Below are 22,528 nucleotides of genomic sequence, written 5' to 3' on the forward strand. Positions count from 1 at the left end.
TTAAACAACCAAAAATTTACTGATGTCATGGAGTATGATCCAGAGAGAAACACCTGGTACATCCCAGGGCTCTGGCATGACATCCCTCCCATGGCACCGGTGAATGCTGGCTCCATTGAGTCTGTGAATCTGCTCCAGAGGAGTGTGATTGAGCATTTTAAGGAACACAAATCTGGAAAGAGCTCACCACACACATTCAATGAGTTCCTTGAATGGACCAAGAGTTTGTGGAGCGCAGTGAAGTATGAGAACTTCATCTTCAGTTTCCGCAACAGCCTGGTGGCCGATGCTTATACTCAGCTTTGGACTGAGTTCAACACATGGGAGTGGGCCTTCAGGAAGAACATGTTCTCCTGGTTAAGCCAAGCTGAGACAAAGGTGTCAAACTCTGGCAGTTCTCAGAGGGAGATGGTCTGAGGAACATCAAGAACAAGCATCTGAAGATGATGGTTCAACGATTAAAGGAAGCCATTAAGAATGCAGAGACGAAGGCCAATGAAGGAACGTCAGAAATGGATGAAGAGGACAAAAACATTAAGCAGTTCATTCAGGATATCTGTGGTGACCTACAGGAGCTCGTCATCCCCGAAGATCCCCTCAGAGCCATCCTGTCCTTAAACACCGCCAAGTCAGAAGACTTTTCCCGGGGTCTGAAGGTGCTTGTGGATGAAATGGAGCAGTCCATTGCAGTAGAGTTTCAGAGAGGTGGGGATGTGAGGGCCAGGCTGACCTCACTGCCCTTTCAGCCACAGAAGGAGCTGTTTAACAGGGTGATTGGCTGTGGGAGGTAGTGTCCCTTCTGCGAGACCCCATGTGAAGCATGCGGCAAATACCACACAGAGCACTTTGCTTCCATTCACCGTCCTCAGGGGATCTGTGGATGCACATGTTATGATTCTTGTAAATTATCAAGTGATATCTGCTCCTCCAGTGTTGCCGGTGAGAGAAAATTCAGGTCAAGAGACACAAAGGGGAAATGGCATCCATACAAGGACTATCAGGGCATTTACCCTGCCTGGCGCATCCAGCCTCACACCAGCATCCAGGCCTCAGACTACTGGAAATACGTCTTCACTAGGTTTAATGAGCAGTTTGCCAAGGAATATGAAGCTGAGCCTGCAGACATTCCCTTTCACTGGAGGCAAATAACCCAAAAGAAAGCCATGGAAAACCTGAAGGAATCCTTCCAGATGAAAACAGAAGGATATTAGATTAAATTGATTATACAGCCCCTGCTTCAGTCGGGTTTGAAATTGTATTCTGAGTGTAATTAATATAAAATAGTCTACTCCCATGTACAACTCATAATAGTTAAGCTCATATGTAAACCCAGCCAAGTTAAATAGCATGAAAAAACTGCAGGTATACAAATCAAGCACTCATTGTTTTAAAGGAGGACTGTTGAATCACTGTTAAACATTTCTGCAGTCTTTACTGAGTCTTCCCTGGTATTGTGAGAGATAATGCCATCAGTCAGTCATTATACTTATAATATCATATGCATACTATACAATGCTATTAGCTCTGTCATGACCTATGCAGCCTTTATCTATACACACTGTCTGAGTTAGCATGGCTGAGCTTTGTTAATTATTCCAGTAAAGTGGATGCATAATCAGGGATGGTAAATTGATGTTTCAACGGTTTGTTTAATGTTAATACCTACACCATGTGGGTTATCTCAAAGAGAATTCTTTTTGCAAATATACAAAATACATTTTTCCTTTTATTATTGTTTTTTCAATCCTTCCTCTAATTCAAGTCTTTTGTATTAATAACCTTTATGTGTCATTGGCAACATTATCAGCTCTTTATCATTGTTTTCTTGCCTGTTTGAAGTCTAATGATTTAGTGCTTTGATAATCTGGTTGTACAATTGTGTGCCCAATTGCCATGTCTGTTTTCATGATGTCTATATATATATTTATATATTATGTAGGCGGCAATGTAGTGTAATGGCTAAGGAGTTGGTCTTGTAACCTAAAGGTCTCAGGTTCGATTCCCCAGTTGGACACTGCTGTTGTACCCTTGAGCAAGGTACTTAACCTGCATTGCTCCAGTATATATCCACCTGTATAATTGGATACAATGTAAGTCGCTCTGGATAAGAGCGTCTGCTAAAATTCCTGTAATGAATATTTTAGAAAGCTGAATTTTGTTTTGCTTCTCTGCACTTTGTAAAATGAATGTATTTCATCATGTTTTAGCATATTAATAGTGTAAATGGCATTATCACATTCAAAATGAATGTTTCATTTTCTTTGAATTTAATAACAGTCTCTTATTTAGTTCACTGCCTTGAACTGAGCTGCCCGAGAGAGTGACTGACACTCAGAGGCCTGAAGGCAATGGCAGTATCTACATTCTACCACTAGCTGGCAATACATCCATTTAACGTCATTTCATTACTGCTGGCTTTACCTTCTGTCACAGGTACCTGAAAATGTACAATTGACACATGTGCCCAATGTAATTACTTACAGTTACTCCTGATTGATTGTAAGACTAGAAGGTTCAAGCTCTCAGTTTTACTCCAAACATGAGGGTCGGGATGCCCTACTGGCTGGAGCAGCTGATCGCTGTCCTTGGACAAGGAGAAAGATATGGCTTGAGCCGACTGAAATGCAACACCATCTTTGGCCCTCCTTACTCTGGCAATAACCTGTCTATACCCTCATTGACTTTTTCTAGGATCCTGTAAGGATCCTTAAACTGCCATTGAAGCTTGGGACACAGCCCTCTTTCTTGGATTTTGCTGCGTACCCACACCAACTCTCCCTCTGAGTGCTGGAAATACATTTTTAAATCAAGCCACTTTCTGCTGATCTGATGCCCTCAACTCTTTTTTTTCACTGCCTGTGCTACTGCGGACAGAGTCTCTGATAACCTTGACATGTAGTCACTGGCTGAAGAACTTTTCTTCCCTCCACCTCGATTCATCATTACATCGACTGGCAGAACAATTTCCTGAACAAATAACACTTTGTGGGGGGTGAACCCAGCACTTGCATGAATGCTTCTTCAGTATGCCATCATAACATATGGCAGCTGTGTGTCCCAATTTGACTGGCTGTCCTCTACAAACAAGGATAGTATTGACAAAAAACTGCAATTAAAACAGTCAATTAATCCATCTGACTGTGGGTGATATGGCGAAGTTTGTGATTTGTGAATGTTTTGCAGCTGACACAACCCTTGAAATAGCTTGGACCCAAAGTTACTGCCCTGATCTGAATGAATACTATGTGGGACCCCAAAGCAACAAACCCACTCTTCTGCCAACACTTCCCACCGGAGGGGAAATGCCTCTGTCCACTTCTAAAAATAGTCCCCTACAACCAGTATGTACTTTATTTTATCTGTTGTCTTGGGTAAAGGGCCCAAAATATCCAAAGCCACCTGCTTATGAGGCCTAGACCCAACAAGGAGTTGAAGTCGGACACAAAGGGGCCAGCCACGGGTTTGTGGGAGGTGCAATCCACACATTCCCTACACTATCCCCAAACCACCCAGGCCAATAAAACAGGTCTTTAAGCTTCCCTTGGAACTTTTGCACCCCTAAGTGACCCCCTGTACGGCAATTACGCAACTGCCTCATCACCTTGGGCACCAGTGCTTGAGGCAGGACCACTTGAACTTGTGAAGCATCTGAATTTGCAGGAGGTATACTGACTCGCTGTTCTTCAGAGATCAAGTGTGATTTTGAGGAAACAATGCCAAATTAATGCTTTATAATTTGTGATAATGTGAATTGAAGTGGCCTTTTTGTGTATTTTGCCATCCCATAATTTCAAATTTTCAAAAGGTAAAAAAACATAACTACCTGGAAAGGTGGCGTTCCAGAATGTAGAGAATTTGACATAAAACAGTTTGATTTATTATTTTATTGAATTTTAAAAAGTGGCATGTATTGAACTGAAAGGCCATTTGGGATTAATTTTCCATCCCACAATTCCAAATTCCTCCAGTTGAAAAGCACAAAATACATTGCATGAATACCTGGGAAGTCGGTCATCGAAAATGTAATGGAGTATGCGGAAAATGGTTTGATTTATTATTTTATGGAATTTTAAATTGAGGCATGTTTGGAATTGAATGGCCATTTTGGAGGAATTTACCATCCCATAATTCAGAATTCCTACAGTAAAAAAGCATGACAGTCACGGAACTACTACTGTACCTAAGAAGCTGGTCTTCACTAATGTACAGTTTTTCGGAAAACAGTTTGATTGAATTGTTTATGGAATTTTAAAAAGTGACATGTATTGAATTGAATGGCAATTTGGGATGAATTTTCCATCCCATAAACATCCTCTATTTGCAGCTCAGCTCCTGGCCAGTATGATCCATCTGAGAGATGCCTCAAAGCCCCAGTAAAACTAAAGGAAATGCCCTTCAGCAAAGAGACAAAAAACAGGGACAGCAGAGTTTAATTTGAAAGCAAAATGTGTTTATTATAGAAGTGCCTAACAATTCAATTTAGGAGCATATATACAGTCGGGTGACAAATTAAAGGAAAAACCAACATAATGTGTTTTATGTTTCACATCATTTTAATTCTCATCAAACCATTCAGTGACCCCCACGTGCCCTGTGGATGGGGCCATTGCCAGTGGACCCAAACCATGCTAGGAAAATTCCCCCCACAGCAAAACAGAGCCACCAGACCCTCTCACTGTAGGGGTCAAGCATTCAGGCCTGTACCATTCTCTTGGTGTACGCCGCACATGCACTCGCCCACCTGTCGAGAATATGGTGAAAGATGACTCATCTGACCGTATCACTTTTTTCCAGATCTCTGTTCCACTGTAACACTAGCCAGTTGGGGCACAGATGGCAGGAGCTTCAGTCACAAAGACTGCTCAACTCACTTAGATCTTTTCCTCTTGCCATTTTGATCAGAAGTTGAGGTCAACCAGGCCGGCTCAGCATTTTCATACATGCCCCAGAGCATGATAGGAGGTTAGTGCTTAATTGCATCATGCAGTACATCTGTATGGAAGAATGGAAGAATCTGCATTCGTTATATTTCTCCACTGATTAATTCAGGTTAATGGTAAAATATCGTGAAATAATTCGCCATGCAAGCACAGATGAGTTTACAATATAGTGTTTACAGTTTATGTTACTGACCGGTCAAAAGATTGCATTGGTATGACACTGAAAATAGCATGCAATATATTATGTCTTATCACATTCCAGTGAAGGTAGCCTTTAAGTGCTGATCCATGATGATATTCACTAACCCAAATCTTAATCTCACAATTATAATTTAGCAGACACAAAGGGGCATTTCACATGGTAAACACCAAGACACCACTGGAGATTGACATGGGTACTGTTAAAATTATTTAAGTGCCTCTATCAATGTGGTTGTCTCAAGCCCCATGGGCTAAAGACAGGATTAGTAATAGATGAATTAGTAATAAGTGTTAAATTTATCTAGAAGTATTTAATGAAAATGAATCAGACAAAATATTTGATAATTGTCAGAACTATATAGACTCTTACCACTGGTTTGATTATTGGTGTTTTTTGGTGAATTGTATAGTTATGAACAGTGTTGGGTGGATTACTTGTAAAATTGAATCTGGTACTGATAAAAAAATTGCATGACAAAAATGGAATTACTAACAATCTGTTGGATTCCTTAAAAGGTGTAATTTAATCAGATTTTGCATTCTTCCAGTTTCATTAGCCAGGCATATTTCAGAGTAAATATGTTAGCAAATACATTAGTTTGTATGTTTCAAAAAAGATGTGGATTCTTATTATTATTCTCTTTGAATGAGTAACTATAATGCAAAAAAGACTGTGGATTCTTATTATTATTCTCTTTGAATGAGTAGCTATAATGCATGTACTTACTTCCTACTCATCACTCTGTATAGTTGTACATGTGGTGTGTGTATGTGTGTGATTGCATGCCTGTGTGTGTTTATGTGTTTCTGTGTGTATTTGTGTGTATGTGTGCACATTGAGTTTTGTAGCAATCAAAAATGCCTCTCCAGACTCTATGTTTGATTTGGATAACAGATCATTTTGATGAGATGGAGGGTCCAAGCAAAGAGCAGAATTATTGCAGACAGTGTGGATTTCTTCTTTTAATGGGACATCTGGGGAATGGAAGGAGCTCTGTCCTAAATAAAAGGAGACAATAGAACATAAATACATTTAATAGCCTGTAAATACACAAATACCAAAAACTATATGTAATTATAATAAAATGCAGCCTCTTTAAGCATGAAGCTAATTAGAATTTATCAGGCAGATATCAAAACATGCTATTATTCTTGTTTGTTAATACTGGTTGTATTATTTAATGGAAAATCTCTGTGCAAAAAATAATAACAATAATTTGCTTTAGGTTTGCTACTGTCCATTGCTTATTGTATTATGTGAAGCAGCTTTTTAGTCAAAAATGTCTTTCCAATGGCACTAATCATTCTCACATAAATGTGTTCATGTATGATATGCAGTGTAATCACAAATGTTTAATTGGATCTCTGTGCAGGGAAATTTTTTGTTTAATTTTAGGCCACAATAACTTTTTCATGTTGTTACAAAGTGTGCTAATGTAGTATTATTGACACTGCCATTGTACCCAAGAACTTAACCTGAATTTCTTCACTATCCAGCTGTATAAATGGATACTAGGTTAAAAAAATAAATAATAATTTTTTAAAAAGTTGCTCTGGGCAACAGTGTCTGTTAAATGGTGATAATGAAAAATTGGGTATAAAACATTCAGAAACTACATTTCAAAAAGCCAGAAGTGTCCATTAAATGAGTAACTAATAGACAATTAGAAATAGGTCAGATCCATGATGCAGGATTTTTATAATGATTAACTAAATAATTAAGGTGATGCATCAAACTTTTATTCTAATTTGGCACCTTACAAGCGGAGTCAAATAAAAGATAACAATATAAATATTATCTATAATTTGTATTTAAGAAATGCTGAATTAGCACTTTGGCCAGTTCAGGGAAGTGTATGTATGTATCTACTCACTGCTCTCCAAAGATGTTCCAGTTTCCATGGCACATTCAAAAATATTGGTCGACATCCTGATCATTCTTGGATGCTTTTTCAACGACTTCCTTACGTTCTCTTTTCTTCTCTTCAGACTCCGGAGGTAGCACAGCCTTCAGCTCACTCTCAATTTTCTCCAGTCTTTGCATGGTCTTCCTTTCAAAGTTTTCCTTATTTTCCTGGATAAGATGTCTTATTCCTTCCTCAGCTTCCTTAAAGGACCCTGCCATACTTTTTCTGATGGGCTCTATATCTTTGGCATCCAAAGTCATGAGCGTGCTCAGCTTGCTGACTGCGTCCATCAGATACTTGTCAGAAACCTCCACGTAGGTCCCTGCGATCATATTAACCAGGCTGGCAATGTTGGATGCATAGAACGCCTTGTTGTAGATCGTGTCTTTCAAAAACATTCTTGAAGTGTACGTAAATCTTACTTTTAATGCTGTCTCACAAGGATTAGAAAAATCTGTCAGGGACTCGGTCAGGCTGGATTCCATGAGGTTGGAAACCATCTGGAAGAAGCGCACCAGCTTCTCCCACTGTTCCTTCACATTTGCCATTGCTTGTAGACCTTGAGCCAGAATTAGTATGGTTTTGTTAAAGTCTATCTCTTTGACTGAGCAGTTTCTCATGGTGACAAGAATTTCAGTCAACTTTTTCTTATTTTCTTCCATGTTGTCAACACACTTCTCATATAATTCCCTCGCTTTCTCAAGCTGGACTCCGCTCTGTTCTATTCGAAGGCGAGCATTATCTGCAACCAACTGGGCTGCAGACCTGTGTCCTGAACTTTTTTCCTGAGTTTTGGTTATTTGTGGTGGTTTTACAGAGAATGCTGAAGTATTAGTTGCAATTTTGCTAGTGGTATCAAATCTCACAGCTTCTGTTCTTAGACTTTTTATGAGCTGCACAATTTCTTTTGTTTCGGCAGCATTTACCTCTGCTTTAGATGCACACTTTCCCAGTTCAGAGCAGATAGTGATGGCTTCGGTGCATATTCTCAAAGCTGACTTTTTTGGCTTGCATTTTTTTCCCGTTTTTATTGATTCTTGAATTTTCACAAATTGTTCCTTAATCCAATTGATTTTAGAGGGTTTAGTTTTCTGGTCAACTATTTCAGACCACTTGATTTGGTCTCCATCAAAAAAATTCATGAGGTCTTCGACTAAAAGCAGTATCTGAGGTGATTTGGAATAAATATTGTTTGCTGAGATTTGGTCATTATTTGCATCAGGTTTAACCATTTGTCCAGCTACAGCTCTGACTATCATTGCAGGGAGGTTTACCGGTGCAGTGACCATGAAAGAAAGGCCTGAAAGTGTAGTTGTAACACTGCCAGTGAGCCCTTCCACAAAATTCATTCCCATCATGTCCCAGCCACTTGGAATTGAGTCCATTGCTGATTTGAAGCTTTCCTGGGCCTCCTTCAGCTGCTGGTTCATGTTCTTGTAAGCCTGTTCAGCACGTTTGGTGGCCTCCTTTGCAGCCTTCTTCCTTATCTTATTTTCTTCGATTGTCTTTCGGACTTCTTCCAACGCTTTCCCATATGCCTGTTTTGCACTGATGCAAGTTTCGAGGAGCTCACAGATGAGTTCCATGACATCAATGAAGCTTTTCTCTGTCAACTGAGCCAGATCCAGGCACTTACTAGCTATTCTCTTAATGCTATCCAGCTGGTCTGGGAGCATGGCCTGAACAAAGCTGTCATCATCATTGAGGAGTATCTCCACTGCCGTCTTGATGTAATTTTGTACACTGTTGGTGTAGAGACGAATTTGGTCCATATTCTTGTGTGCATTATTGAACGCACGCCACCCAGAATTACTCACTTGCATGAGGCAGGCACGGAATGAGTCTGGGTATTTTATATACTGGAATCCACCTTCTGGGCCACCTTGACGAATGGAAAAATCAGTATTGGAGGAGATGAAGATCAGCTCTGCCAGGATGGCTATGGACAATGGCGCTGGGGTCAGGTATTCCTCCCAGTTAGCGTAAGGCTTCATCAGCAGTTTTGTGTACTCCCGGTGGTCTGCTGCTCTAGTGAGGCCTTTGGTAACTTTAACAATCTGGTTTGAGCTTGCCATAGTTTTTTCTTTTCTAGAGAAACAGAAAACACAATTTGTCTTGGATGTTATATCAATACAATGCTTGTGTGTATATATATATATATATATGTGGACACAACATTGTGACTTAATCGACACTGCGACTTAACCGCATGTATAAAGCTTGTTGGAGAAAATCCACTCTTGAATGTGGGGAAACGTATTTTAAAAATATGAAAATGGGGTTGCTGGGTGGTGCATTTGATTGGTACCTGGATGAGACCCATAGTCTTAGACCATGCCAGGCTCACTGTAGCTTGTAGCTCCACAGGACATTACATTACAGGCATTTAGCAGATGCTTTTATCCAGAGCAACTTATACATTGCATCCATTTATACAGCTGGATATATACTGAAGCAATGCAGTGTCCTACCCGGGAATCGAACCTATGACCTTTAGAATGCAAGACCAGTTCCTTAACCATTATACACTGCTGCCTATGACAACAGACAATTGGCAACTGCATGGCCAAAGGTATGGGAGGGTTTAGTAGTTTAGGGGTCCACGTTCATTGCTCTCTAGCGACCCCCACTGGTTGATCAGGCAGCCGTGGACTGCATTTATGAAAATGTCCCCACTCTATATGAGCTTGGCTGTGGTCTGCAGTGTGAAATTTCCATACTTTCTACTTTAATTACTTAGCCATTGAGCCACTACAAAAAAAATGGTTTTGTTGTTAGTAGCAGTAAGTTGTAAGGGCCTGTGCAAAATAAAATAGCGTACAGTATAATTCAGGCCCTTGGCATTTCATTTGACAGTCCTCATTATTAAAATCATGAGCGATATGAGTGGGTCACCAGTTAATATAATATAAACCTGTCTTAAAATGTTATCTTTTAATTAATCTCTCTGTTTGGACTAACCAGTTTGAATTAACTCACATTTACCTTTGAAACTTTGAAAAACAGCAGGATGAATAAACTTGAAGAACTATTGAAAAAGATTGCACCTTCATTTTTATCTTGGATTATAAGACCAGGTACATTGGTCCAATAAGAACAACCAAGTAGAAAAGTGTAGAACACCCATGCGCTGTTATATAAAAAATCGAAGAAATCTGAAGAAGAAGCTTCAGCAAAAATATTGATTTATTGTCAGGTGCAAAATGCTCAAAAGTCAAAGCAAATCAACATATCAGTCACGGGCCTTCATCAGCGTCTAGATCCACCAGATAATTTTTTCTTTAACTGGTTAAAATGATGTTAAATTGGGAAAACTCTTTAAATAACCACCATCAATAATCACACAAGTATAGTAATATACTAATAAAAATACAAAATGAGGTCCAAATCATACATTTTGTAACCTGCCTAACCTAACAACAGATGGGCTATTTTACAAATGTGCATTCATGTGAGCAACAGACCTGCCAATGATTGAAACTGCCATATGGACAAATGCATGAACTAATAAACTAAAATATTCTCTAAATAGACTTTATTGTACATCAGGTAAACTACAAAAGATGAGCCTCATGGCAGAGGCATGTATCCTGAAACTAAAACTATAAAGCCACCAGTCTGCCTGCTGTAGGACTGCAAATATCTTCATCATTTATGGAAGCATACAGCTAAAAAGGTATGGTGCCATCTTCAGCTAGCAATCCTTTTAACAACGATTACATGTGTCCTGGGTTTTTTTCCCGCAAGTCAGAAGCCACTACCGAAACAGAATATATTCCAAATTTTAAAAAAAATAAAGAAAAAACCTTTTCAAGGAAAGTAAGTGTTGATAATGCCTAAAACAAAATGGGGAAATTAGGCACTTCCTCTTGCTCTGTGTCATGGCATCGCTTTCCAACACACTGTTTTTCAGAATGGTTCTGCCCCAATGTGGCTTCACCCTGCTGAAAAATCCAGCCAAAGACCGACCGGGATTCTACTCTGGTTTAAGCTGTGCTGTCCACACTTCTAGCTGGTTAAGGCTGGTTAAAGCTGGTCAAAACTGGTCTCTAGAAGCTGGTAAAAGCTGGTCTCTAGCTGGTTAAAGCTGGTCAAAGCTGTTCTCTTGCTGGTTAAAGCTGGTCTCTAGCTGGTTAAAGCTGGTTTCTGGCTGGTTTCTAGCTGGTTAAAGCTGGTTTCTAGCTGGTTTCTAGCTGGTTAAAGCTGGTTAAAGCTGGCTTATAGCTGGTTAAAGCTGGCCAAAGCTGGTCAAAGCTGGTAGGGTAAGCTGGTGACCAAGTGGACTATGTATGCTGACTATATAGGATGGCCAGCTGGTGTACAGCTGGCTGACCAGTTAAAAGTATTAAAAACCTTAAACCAAGTTGACTGGTTTAATGCTGGAATTTTCAGGAGGGCTGAAATAAAATGGGGCCAATTTGCCTACACAACACAAAGGGTCAATTTGAATGTTTATAATTGTGACATTTGGGTGATGCAGAAGCGCATCCAGTGTGTGACACATGCATTCATGATCAGTATGTCAAAAAGGTGAGTGACATTCACCATCAGGATAGGTAACTAGGTAATTTGCTATCTAGGTTAGAAATTATTGAGATCTGTCAAATTTGTCAAATTTCCTATCAAATTTCAAAATCCAAATTTATGGCTAGCTAGCTAGCTAATTTAATACCAAGTATGATCTGATAATAAAGTTATACCGTATTGTCTTTTTGAATCTTGGCAACATTAGTTTGCTACTCATCTTGTATTGACAACGCATAGCTTTATGCGGCTAAGTAGGTAAAAAGAAATAAATTTAGCTAAATTTTTATGTTATAATGAAGAGTAGGGAAACAAAACCGTATATGCTGTTTAGAGCAAAAGCTATTAAAATTAACAGTATAATTTAGCATAAAAATATTAGAATAATATTAGGTTAGACCAGGAGTTCCCAAACTCTTTTTCTGATGCACCCCCAAATGAATGTTCACAAATTTAAGCACCCCCAACTCCCCCCACCCACACACATATATCGGGTTCGCGCGCACGCATGCACGCGCACATCTGTTGAAAATAACTAAATGTAATCCCAGAATTTTACTAAATTTGATCACTCCTCACGTTTAGAGGGACCCATACACTTGCCTGACGATGCCGTGGGCCTAGCAACACCCTTTACCTGTGACTATATCATCCGTATACCACAGCCTCTCAGGCCTGATTGCCCTGTTATAGTTGGGTGCTGGACAGGTACTAACCTACATGGTCATATTTCAAAAAGAAAAAAACAATTTCAAACTTTTTCCCCCCATAATTTTCAAATATTTCAGGCTAACCCATCCAACAGCAAGTTGTTTGTTCTGGCTATATCTGTAAGTAATATGACCTGATTAAACCAGTCTAACACAATTCGTTCACTGAATCCTCAATGTTTGCATTATCAGTGCAGTATAAAATCATAATTTCCCCCAGTACCTCTACCCTAGAAACAGATCCAAACCTGTTCATACAGCAGCCAGAACCTTCTGTTGAAAAAAGTTGGATGTCTCACCGACGATTTTGGAGGTCGTCCTCTGTGGTATGGTAGCAGTGGAGCTGTTCTTCTGAGGTGAGATGCCTATACAGTGCAGACCCTGTTGTATATATACACATCAGCAAGGGTTGAGCCTGTCCCTTTCTGGGAAAAAACTTGATGATTGATTTCTTCATTTTACAACTGGAGATTTTATCTCATTATCTGTGTGTTCATTCTGATGCTGTTGCACCAGCTGGAATGACTTCTTCATGGCTTAATTTTTTCTTCTTGTTTTGTGGAATCTGATGCCGAAGTATTTGGCCACTCAGTGTTAGAATTGTAATTCAATTCGGGCAGGTGATTATTGGGAAGTTGTTTGTAATTTTATTTTAATATTTTATTTGTTGAGGCATGCTACATAACATTTATAGAGTATGCAGATTTCACCTCTGGGCCCTCCCCTCCCTCCCCCTCCTCTCTCACATGTGATGCTAGAATGCACCTTCCAATAAAATTACAAAAAATTAGTGACTTGAAAGAATTGAGGAAATATTGGGTAGCATTGCTTTGAAATACATCTTATGTCATTTCGGTGAGGCAAGATAGCCTATATTGTTTGTAGTACCGTAACTTGGCGTCATTTTGATATCAATACTTTTGAGTAACTTGGCATTATTGTACATTGAAAACGTGTTTTTCATGAGATATCATTTCTTTTTGCAAAGCGTTTTATTATGAGAGTGAGAAATGCGAAGTGACCCTGTAAGAAACGGTTGTGGATTATGGCTATCCATATGTGTGAATTTGTACAGTCTGATGAGCGTGTACTGTTTAGCAGTTTCGGTTTGCTATATATGTAAAACAGTGGCTGTGACAAAGGGTGCGGTGGCGTATAAGTGTAAAACGTATCAGAAACGCATATGAAATATGGCCAGTATATGTACTCACGGATTTGACGTCCATCCAACGAGCCTTGACTGACTCAGCAAGCCCGTAGAATTATAACTCCCTAGGTCGCAACTTGTGTAGCCTTCTGTCCTGCTCCGTTGTCTGTTATTTCGTGGAGATGCACTTTTAGTGTTTGTAAGGTTTATAAGGCATTTTGATAGGCTTATCTGCAGGTAGGAATCCTCTTCGCTGTTTTGCTAAACTAGAACCGGAAAACATGATAGTGGAGAATAGGAGCAGACACATATGTCCCAGCAGGCTTTGCATATGAGAAAATAACAACAGTGTGAGAGAAATTAGGATGAAATTATGAAATTGCGTAGTTGAAACAATATGTTTTTAGCAGAATGGGCATGTAGATGAAGGTTGACATGATCACGGAGTATAGTGCGAAGTAAATGGAGTGACCATGAGCGAGCTTATATTCCTTACCAGGGCGGGGCGACATAGCTCAGGAGGTAAGACCGATTGTCTGGCAGTCGGAGGGTTGCCGGTTCAAACCCCGCTCTGGGCGTGTCGAAGTGTCCTTGAGCAAGACAACTAACCCCTAACTGCTGTGAAGAAAGAGAGGCATCAATTGTAAAGCGCTTTGGATAAAAGTGCTATATAAATGCAGTCCATTTACTTATCGAACGGTATATATAACAGTCACTATAAAGCACTAGCTGCTAAAGTGGAGGGTTAAGTAATGTGTGAAATCTATTGCACTGCTGTGTTTTTTTTCATGTTCAGTACTAGTAGTTATAATTATGAGTGAATCATGTTTTTAAATGTAATGTTTTAATGGGGAGTTGCAGAACGTACATACGTAGTAATTGTTTGTATGTGGCTAGATAGAGAACAGGGCGAGGTAGCATGAATGTAGAAACGTGGCGTTTGCTGATAAGGTTTTGTACAGTAGCCAAGTGAAGAAATGTAGTTAGTAGAAATGGCACAGCTGTGAACTGGTGTAACTTTTTAATAAAAGGAATACATTTGCCGTCACAAAATGCATATGGGTGGCCATGAGTGAGTTTTGGTAAAGCAAATATAAGCGTAAGAGAACATTAGTGTAAAAGAGGAAATTATCTGCCTGAGGACGAGGCGGGATTCAATCTTTCAACCGGAGGTTTACCAGTCTGTCACTTTGTTAGGGCAGCACCATGACATAGCTATGCAATGCGTGAAATATCATTAGCAAACCTGTCCGTGGTATTAAAGAAGAACACAGGCGAGTTAGCACAGAAGAGCTCCCGTTGAATCCATATGGCTTTGCAATATTGTAGCCGGTTAACAATTGAACGTGCAGACGGTATGTCATAATACAGTTTGGGGAACGGCTGGTAGATATGGTGCAAAAGCAATAATTGAGAGGTAGCAGACAATTATTAGTGAGGGTAAAAGCAGGTTAAAGAAATGCGTTCCTAGCTGGGCTTGAACCTTGGACCCTGTGTTCCCAAGACTGTAACCTTACCCACTAGGCCACAGGCGGACTAGCTCTTTGTACTGAAAATGTTTCAGAATAAAAAGGTATGGGTATTTTGCATGTGTATGCGAGTTTTTCATTGGGTCGTGTAGGTGAAGATTTGGCGGGTGTCGGTAAAATGTCCAATGGGGAGACATGTTATTAGTGGGATAGGCGGCAGGAAAAATAAGAATGAGAAGAAGAAGAAAGAGAAGAAGAAGAAGAAGGAGAAAACGCAAAATCCCCTTAGTTTGGGGCTTTATTGTGTGGACATGTGAAGTTGTTTATGAAATCTGTCTGTTGAAATGGGGTCAGAATGTACAGAATTTAATGTTTTTAAGGGCTGAGTGTCTGTGGGGAACCCTGAAAAGTGCCAAACTCTTGGTGCTGTATAGGTATGGGGCATGCCCCCGCCAAGGCGTAACTTGGCGGGATGGCATACCTGCCATCCCAATTTCAGTGAATTCCATGATCAGTTTTTTCAAATGTGCTCAGATCTTGGAGAGTTCCTTGTGGCCTCCACACTTTGCTCTTGCCATCACTCTGATACCAGTGACCTTTTTCCAGATTTCTGTCTGGAGCGTTTAACGCTGTTGTAGTGAGGTCTCCACAAAGTATTACAATGGGTAAAGTGAATGCCATAAGTTACGAGGCACTGCCAGGTACGTGACATGCTGGCTAGCATTAGCCATGGCTGCAGTTTTTTTTTTGCTGTAGTGAGAAATTTATGAAGGGGTAATGATTACTGGCAAACCAAGGCTTTCTTTATTTGATTTACATTTAAACGATTCATGTAGTAGAGGCAAAAACTCTGGGGATTTTCATGTCTAGGCTTGATACAGTGTTAGATAGTGCTCTGATTAGACTAGATAGTATCTAATCAGAGCACTAATTTCCTTAAGAAAATGGCAAGCATCGTTGGGCTGAATGGCCTGTTCTCATCATTCTATTATGTTATGTTATAAAAAAATAAAAATAAAACAGTCATGTCAGTGCCATGAACAATTCTGCTAACTTTATGGACTGGACTGGGCTGTGCACACAATGTGTCATGTTGGTTTTATGCGAGTAAAATATTACCAGTATTTTATTGTTTTAAATATTATTATTACAGCTGCATGTATTTGTTCTTACTGTTTCTGGTTCTTTACTGCATGAAAATTCTTTTGGTGCCTCTTCTCCAAAGCACTGGGTAGCTAAATGATGATGAACCATTTATACAAAAATATAAATATCTAAAAGCAATTTTAAAAGATGCAATATGTTAAGTTTGTTGTTTTTCCATAAATGGGCTCGTGAGAGTGTGCCTTTGCTGTAAGATGAAATCTAAGATGAAATGGAAAAGAGAAGTTAAGAAATAAAGAAAAAGCAGTATCATAATGATTAACAAAATTTGGCAAAACCACCATGATTATCTATATCAGGGTTTCCTACCTCCTGGGGCTGGGCCCCTCTGTGTATTTGGATCTTTGTTATGTCAAGAATTTCATGCTGTAACGTCCCTCATGTTAATGATAATACTTAACTAAAATAATCTTATATTTACTTTTCCAACTTAATTGCTGCGTGGAGCTGTATTTATTGTTAATATTGCTTGCCTAAAGACATTTTTTTGTTAAATTTACAAAAAAAAAGAAGAAATAAAATAGAAATAAAATGGCGATTGCAACATATCTAGATTACCACAATGTTTTTTTCTTAAACTTTGCGAAAAAACTAGTTGCAAAAATCTTATTTTTTCAATTGGGCTCTGAAAAAAATACTACTGTTCAAGATCCCATGGCACTATCATGTTAAGAAACCATGGAAAAAATACAAATTCCAACATTTTAATTGAGGGACATGGCATTTGCATATACATCTTACAGTATTATGAACCAAATCTTTGAATTCTGCCAAATTATCAAGATGATCAATCTTTAATCACTTTTGCAGAATACTCCGAGACTGTGGTGCTTTATATCTGGTGGCAAGTTTATCTTGGGCAGTTTTCTCACTTGCAATTCTGTTGGCCATAATGATGTTTTACATATTAAATCACCCCTCTGTGTATTTGTATCTTTATTATAAATATTTTTTTAATCAAATAAAAAAATAAAATAAAATTTGGTGCACATGTGAAACATTTCATGCTGTAATGTCTCTCATGTTAGTGATAATACTTAAGAATATAAATAATCTTATATTTACTTTTCCAACTTAATTGCTGCTTGGAGCTGTATTTATTGTTAATATTGTTTGCCTAAAGGCATTTTTTGTTAAATTGACCAACAAAAACTAAACAAAAAAAAAAAGGCGATTGCAACATATCTACATTACCACAATGTTTTTTTAAGCATTGCGAAAACATGACTAATTCTTATCGTAAATAACACGCTTCTTGTGAAAACATATAGATATCGATCTCAGATTGTTCCGATGGTGCCATGAAGAAACAATGTTGTTGGGTAAGAAAGTCTTTCTTCTGTGTATTATGTATATAAAGGGCAAAGTCTGAAAATTGTTGATCATGTGGCAGAAGAGGGACATCGCCAAATTGCCTTATTACAGAAGACGGCCAGATACTAACTGGTAAGTGGGACCTTTTCACATTGTTAAATTTGTCCATGTTTTAAAGTTTTTTCAGAAGTTGTTTTGAAACTACAGATTATTCCTGTAGTTTCTCTTAGTGTTCTACCCTGCAGCATAATTTGAATCCACTCTGAAATGACTCATCACAAACACAAATTTATATAATATGACACGGTATATTACATCAGCTTTAGTTTGAATTTAAACACTTTGCAACGTCCACAAAAATCTGATGAACGATGAATGACAAAATGTTCTTGGAAATGTTCTTATACGTAGTTTACGATCAAATTTGCATATACCTCTGTTACAGTATTTTGAACCAAATCTTTGAATTCTGCCAAAGTAACAAGATGATCAATCTTCATTCGCTTTTGCAGAATGTTCAGAGACTGTGGTGCTTTATATCTGGTGGCACAAGTTTATCTTGGGCAGTTTTCTCACTTGCCATTCCGTCGGCCCCAATGATGTTTCACATGTTAAATCAATGAAGGGGAGAGAGCAGAGTTATAACACATAATGCCTGTTAACCACACTGTCACTCAATGACTCACATTCCACTGATGCGACAATCTTTGTTGCCGAGGGACAGTTTGCTTCATAAAACTACTCCATAGTTCCAGGGTGAATTTGGAAATGAACACATAGATTTACTCTGGCCCAGTACACAGAACACAAAGAGATCTGGGTCGTAGGCTTGATGCAGTTATTACATTTAAGGGCTACACAAATAAATATTACACTTCTTTTGCTTTGATTTACTTTTCATCTGTTCATCCGTTAGTTTTGCACAGGTGAAAATGGGGGGACAGAACACAAAAAAGAGCTGTTTCTGTGAAGTGGTAAAACACACGCATATAAATACCATGACATAGAAAGCGGATTGTCTGCACTTTTGTCGTTTATTGATCTTTTGATTTCAAGTATGCAGTAAAAATAACAAATTTCTTATTTACCCTTATCACATGTTTGCAGGGCACTGTGATTCACTCCGAAACCTATGGTTGTGTCTTTGCTACCTAGTATGATATGTTTGTTAGAGAGGCTGTTTTTTTCTCTACCAATAATTTCAATTAAAGACTCGTTATCTTGTTTGCAGTTGTACAGCCACAGCTGGCTGTATAAACTGTCCATTGGGTTACCAAGGTTAGTATTTTGCCATTGAACTTGTGTTTAAATCCTGAACCACCTTTTTCCCACAATTCAGGGCTGTTTGCTATTGACATTAAAGCAGGGATTTCAAACTAAAATCCTGGAGGGCCGCTGTGTCTGCTGGTTTTTGATGTGTTCCTGCACTTCAGTGCTTGGTTTAAGTCATTGATTGGCTAAAGAGTCTGCACACCTTGTTCCCAAGGTCGTGATTGGCTGCTGATTGAAAGGAAATCACAAAAAACCAGCAGAGACTGCAGCCCTCTGGGACTGGAGTTTGAGACCCCTGCTTTAAAGCCTAGATAGATTCAGACTGAGGTTGCACAAAACAGATAACGCAAATACGTAATGTGACGTGATGCCATTTGAATGTGTTTCTCATCTACAGAGACAATGAGTTACGCACAACTGCAAGGGCCGGATTTCATCAGAACCGTTATTCCGCACCTCAGAAACGGAATTGAGAATTTCAGAGCCCTTGCAGACATTCTCCTCGAGTATGATGAATCAAAAAACCAAGCCATCCAGCAAGTTATTCGTAAGGGAAAAGCAAGCCTGGATCAGGCAGACGCAGCTGCATCTGCTGAACTGTCCAAGGTGAATGAATACACTGAGAGACTGACTTCCCAGAAAGGACAGCTGAGCTATCAGCAGACGAATAAACGGAAAGATCTGGAAAACCTGAAGAGTGAAAGCCAATACATAGCTGACTGTTTGGAGAGTAACAGGGGGGCTTTAGATACTGCTCAGTGGTCCCTGAATTCTGCTCGGGACACTCTTGATGAACTTGAAAGCAAACAGAGAGAGAGTGAAATCGTGCGGGATGTTGGAATAGGAATTATGTTCATTCCCATCATTGGCACCATTGCTGGTGAGTTCCTGTAGAAAAATAGTGTTTTTTATAAATGCCAGTTTCAGTTACTGTGGAATTTTATTTGTGTATACAGTGGTCTTTAATGTGACTGGAATATAAATTGAATCTATTTTCACAATTCGCTGTATTTATAGATGTTGGTAGCGGGCTTAGGCACAGGTTCATAATGTTGATGGTCAATGTATGTATCATTTACAGTAAGTAACTGCATAGAACTGCGGTGACAGAAAAACCGAAGAGCCCAGTAAATCCCACGGTTAAAAAAAGGAACTTGTCTTTCCAGGTGCCATCATGGTTGCCGTGTCGGAGGAAGAGCTGGAGCACGCCCAATGGGCAGCCTCCGAAGCGTGGCAGGAAGTAGAAAACTGCGAAAGGGCCGTCTCTAATTACTCCAGTAGGTTGGAGGAAATGAAGAGGCGTAGGAAAGAGAAGAAGGAGGAGATGGAGGAGTGTTGCAGGGCCATAAGGCAGATCGAGCGTAGCCTGGCGCAGGTTTCCGAGCAGCGCAACGGCATGCTTCGAGTTCAGGAGAAGATCAGGATCGCCGTCAACGCGCTGGGCACCCTGGCTGGAAGAGCGGCGGTGGCCAAGACCCTCACCGAACGAGTCGTCTGCCTGTCGCCCATCGTGAACGTACTGGGGGAGATCGTTAAACTCACGATTCAGCTGTACGAAAACAGGAAATGTGAGATCTTCCGCGATCCACAGGTCAGAGCTGCCATCCAAAGCCTGCAGGACATCTATAAGAAGGTGTCAGCCATTGATGGCCAGAACACATTGGAAGAACTTCAGTTTTATTGACGGGGATTTAAACTCATGATCCATTCCAACAGGGTACAGCATACATATATATCAGAAAAAAACATGTATAGTATGCATATGTAGTAGAAGAATTTTGCCAACATATATACATTATTATACCTAATTTAGCTTTTTTGTTTCACACGCAATGCATACACCTATTTTTATGTGATGAGAAATTATTGTTATATCAGTATGTGATCCGGATCTGGGCCATGTTACTCTAATCAAAGGAGAGTGCACATTAATGCACTTTCTGCATTTGTTCCTTCATGTTCTTTTATGCTTTAGTTTAAAAATTTCTTTTTGCAATTTGATTAGTTTGTCATACATAATGGCATGTGAGTCATAAGTCATTTTGGCTAGGGATGCTTGATCGGAATAATTCGGAAAGAATTAATCATAAAGCGCCAATAAATGTTTTGCATAATTGATTAAAATTGCTTCAGCATTTTATGGTTTTCTCTTACGTGATATTTGAATTTAAAAAAAAACATTTCTCGAAATAAAGTGCTACTTTAAAATAATGGTTTTGGGAATGATTTAATCTTAGATGCCTTTGTTGTGTTTCTTCTGGATTCATAACATTTTGTGAACTGTTGCCAGTTTTATCTCACAGCCTTCTGATATTGAGCGTGGCCAGCTAGGGGACATTTGCACAGGAAGCGAGGGACTGAGTTCACGTGGCGGCAGGAGCAGAAGTCCAGGGGAACGCTGGTCCAGAGGAATTCTGGTGGGAGAAGTTGAACGCTCAAAACTGAGAGAGTTGGTGAACGAGGCCAAAGGCTGTACCAGTCAGGATGAGGATGATGGTAGTGATCGGGGGTGCAGGGGGAGGGGGAGCAGAGGAACTACAGCGCCCCCCAAAATTATTCTCACACTTGATAAATATGAAAAATACTGTCAAAAATAAATAATACACACACTGACCTGGATTAAACACCGCCAGAGTATCTACCTCTACTACATTAGCTGATCTAGGTACTCTGGACAGTGAGCACTCTCTGTAAGTACAGAGAGTTCCCATATAGTTGCCTGTAATTAACATTTTGCTGATGTCCACCTATACCTCCTTGTTCTTCCAACAGAACTCAACCTTAGCACATCCTTTACAGTATTCTACTTTATTTCTGTTTGTACCGTCGTGCAAAAGGAGTCCCAGCACCCAATAAACCTGTACCCTTCCTCCGTACACCAGCTTCTGCAGCGGCATGCTAAACGTCCAAGTGAAAGTGGGCTTCCCTCTGCCAGCAAGCTGTACTGGCAGATTTAATAACTTGTGCGTTGCTGGAATCCCAGGTCCTTGTTATACATCAGTCCTTTGATTAAAATCATGGACCAAATGGAGGAAAACCTGGTGAAGTGTTCCCTGGGAAGATGGCAACCCGTTTATTTGTGACGCTTCGTTTATGTCTCGTTGGAGGGGAAGGAGGCTTACACACTAATGCATCGCAGTGGATTGGTCACAAGCCAGCTGAGGAAGTCTTGGCAGAATGCACACTGTCTTTCCACTGATTTCCTCTCTGGAAAATAGAGTCCGTTAAATTAAATCCACGTCTTTGAATGGTAACTCATCCGTGAATTCAAAAATGATGACAAGGAAGCTTCCAGAACATCATGGGGATACATTTGTCGACAGTCACAGATTTAAAAGAATTATATTTTAAAAAGGTGGACGCTGGGAACTACTGAATATCCCATCAAGCCAGTCATTGAAAAAACCATTGAAATGGTTACAATGGGTGGTTTTTCATGAGATGTATTATGACTGCCAATCAAAGTCTTTGGATGTTTTTTTGGTTTGGTTATGGTTTAAGCCTGGGTAAACATGTTTGATTTAGTCCTAAATAAAGGAAAGCTGCAGCCGGACGATAATGACCACGTGCTGAACGTGCAGTTCAGCTGGAACGGGCTGGTCAATTCGAGGTGGCGCTCTTCACCATCGTCTTCCTCAAGTCCACCGTGAGGGTGACCCACACCGTGATCAACGTGGACGAGTACCAGCTGGAGGTGGTGGTGTACCGCCACGGACGCTCCATCGGGACATCCTACCCCAAACTCCTGAGCAGCAACAACAGGCACGTGTAGATGCCTCCACACACCTACCCCGGTCCGGACTCAGCCGTCTGGTCCAAGTAGCTGGGGCCACAGATCTGTTACAGTACGCTATTCACTTATCTCTGTGTCACTATGTCC

At 39.8% G+C, this 22,528-nt stretch overlaps 3 protein-coding genes across 7 annotated transcripts in view; 1 reads left to right on the plus strand and 2 right to left on the minus strand.

Annotated features, from left to right (window-relative positions):
• The window catches only part of LOC118232640, a 43,706-nt gene extending 22,822 nt beyond the window's left edge, over positions 1-20,884 (plus strand). Inside the window, exons 2-4 of one of the 2 annotated variants that reach the window (XM_035427723.1) lie at positions 17,423-17,508; positions 19,046-19,528; positions 19,815-20,884. In XM_035427723.1, coding sequence (XP_035283614.1) covers positions 19,051-19,528; positions 19,815-20,332 — 996 coding nt within the window. In that variant the 5' untranslated portion in view covers positions 17,423-17,508; positions 19,046-19,050 and the 3' untranslated portion in view covers positions 20,333-20,884. Of the gene's footprint in view, positions 1-17,422; positions 17,509-18,211; positions 18,655-19,045; positions 19,529-19,814 lie in introns of those variants that run through there. The other variant, XM_035427725.1, reaches the window with a different exon arrangement.
• The window catches only part of LOC118232634, a 48,707-nt gene that overhangs the window by 12,421 nt on the left and 13,758 nt on the right, over positions 1-22,528 (minus strand). The gene's annotated exons all lie outside the window — the stretch shown is intronic.
• LOC118232633 lies at positions 4,429-13,521 on the minus strand. 3 transcript variants are annotated; one of them, XM_035427712.1, is made up of 4 exons: positions 13,494-13,521; positions 12,582-12,663; positions 7,016-9,136; positions 4,429-6,140 (listed from the first exon to the last, which is right to left on the minus strand). In XM_035427712.1, exon 3 carries the CDS (start codon positions 9,121-9,123, stop codon positions 7,051-7,053), a length of 2,073 nt encoding a protein of 690 aa, XP_035283603.1. In that variant the 5' UTR covers positions 9,124-9,136; positions 12,582-12,663; positions 13,494-13,521; the 3' UTR covers positions 4,429-6,140; positions 7,016-7,050. The 3 variants fall into 3 exon arrangements, with proteins under 3 accessions (XP_035283603.1, XP_035283601.1, XP_035283602.1); XM_035427710.1 differs by lacking the exon at positions 13,494-13,521 and having other exon boundaries at positions 12,582-12,754; XM_035427711.1 differs by lacking the exon at positions 13,494-13,521 and having other exon boundaries at positions 12,531-12,649.

The sequence above is a fragment of the Anguilla anguilla genome, chromosome 7, assembly GCF_013347855.1.
Source record: "Anguilla anguilla isolate fAngAng1 chromosome 7, fAngAng1.pri, whole genome shotgun sequence".
NCBI classification, from domain to species: Eukaryota; Metazoa; Chordata; class Actinopteri; order Anguilliformes; family Anguillidae; genus Anguilla; species Anguilla anguilla.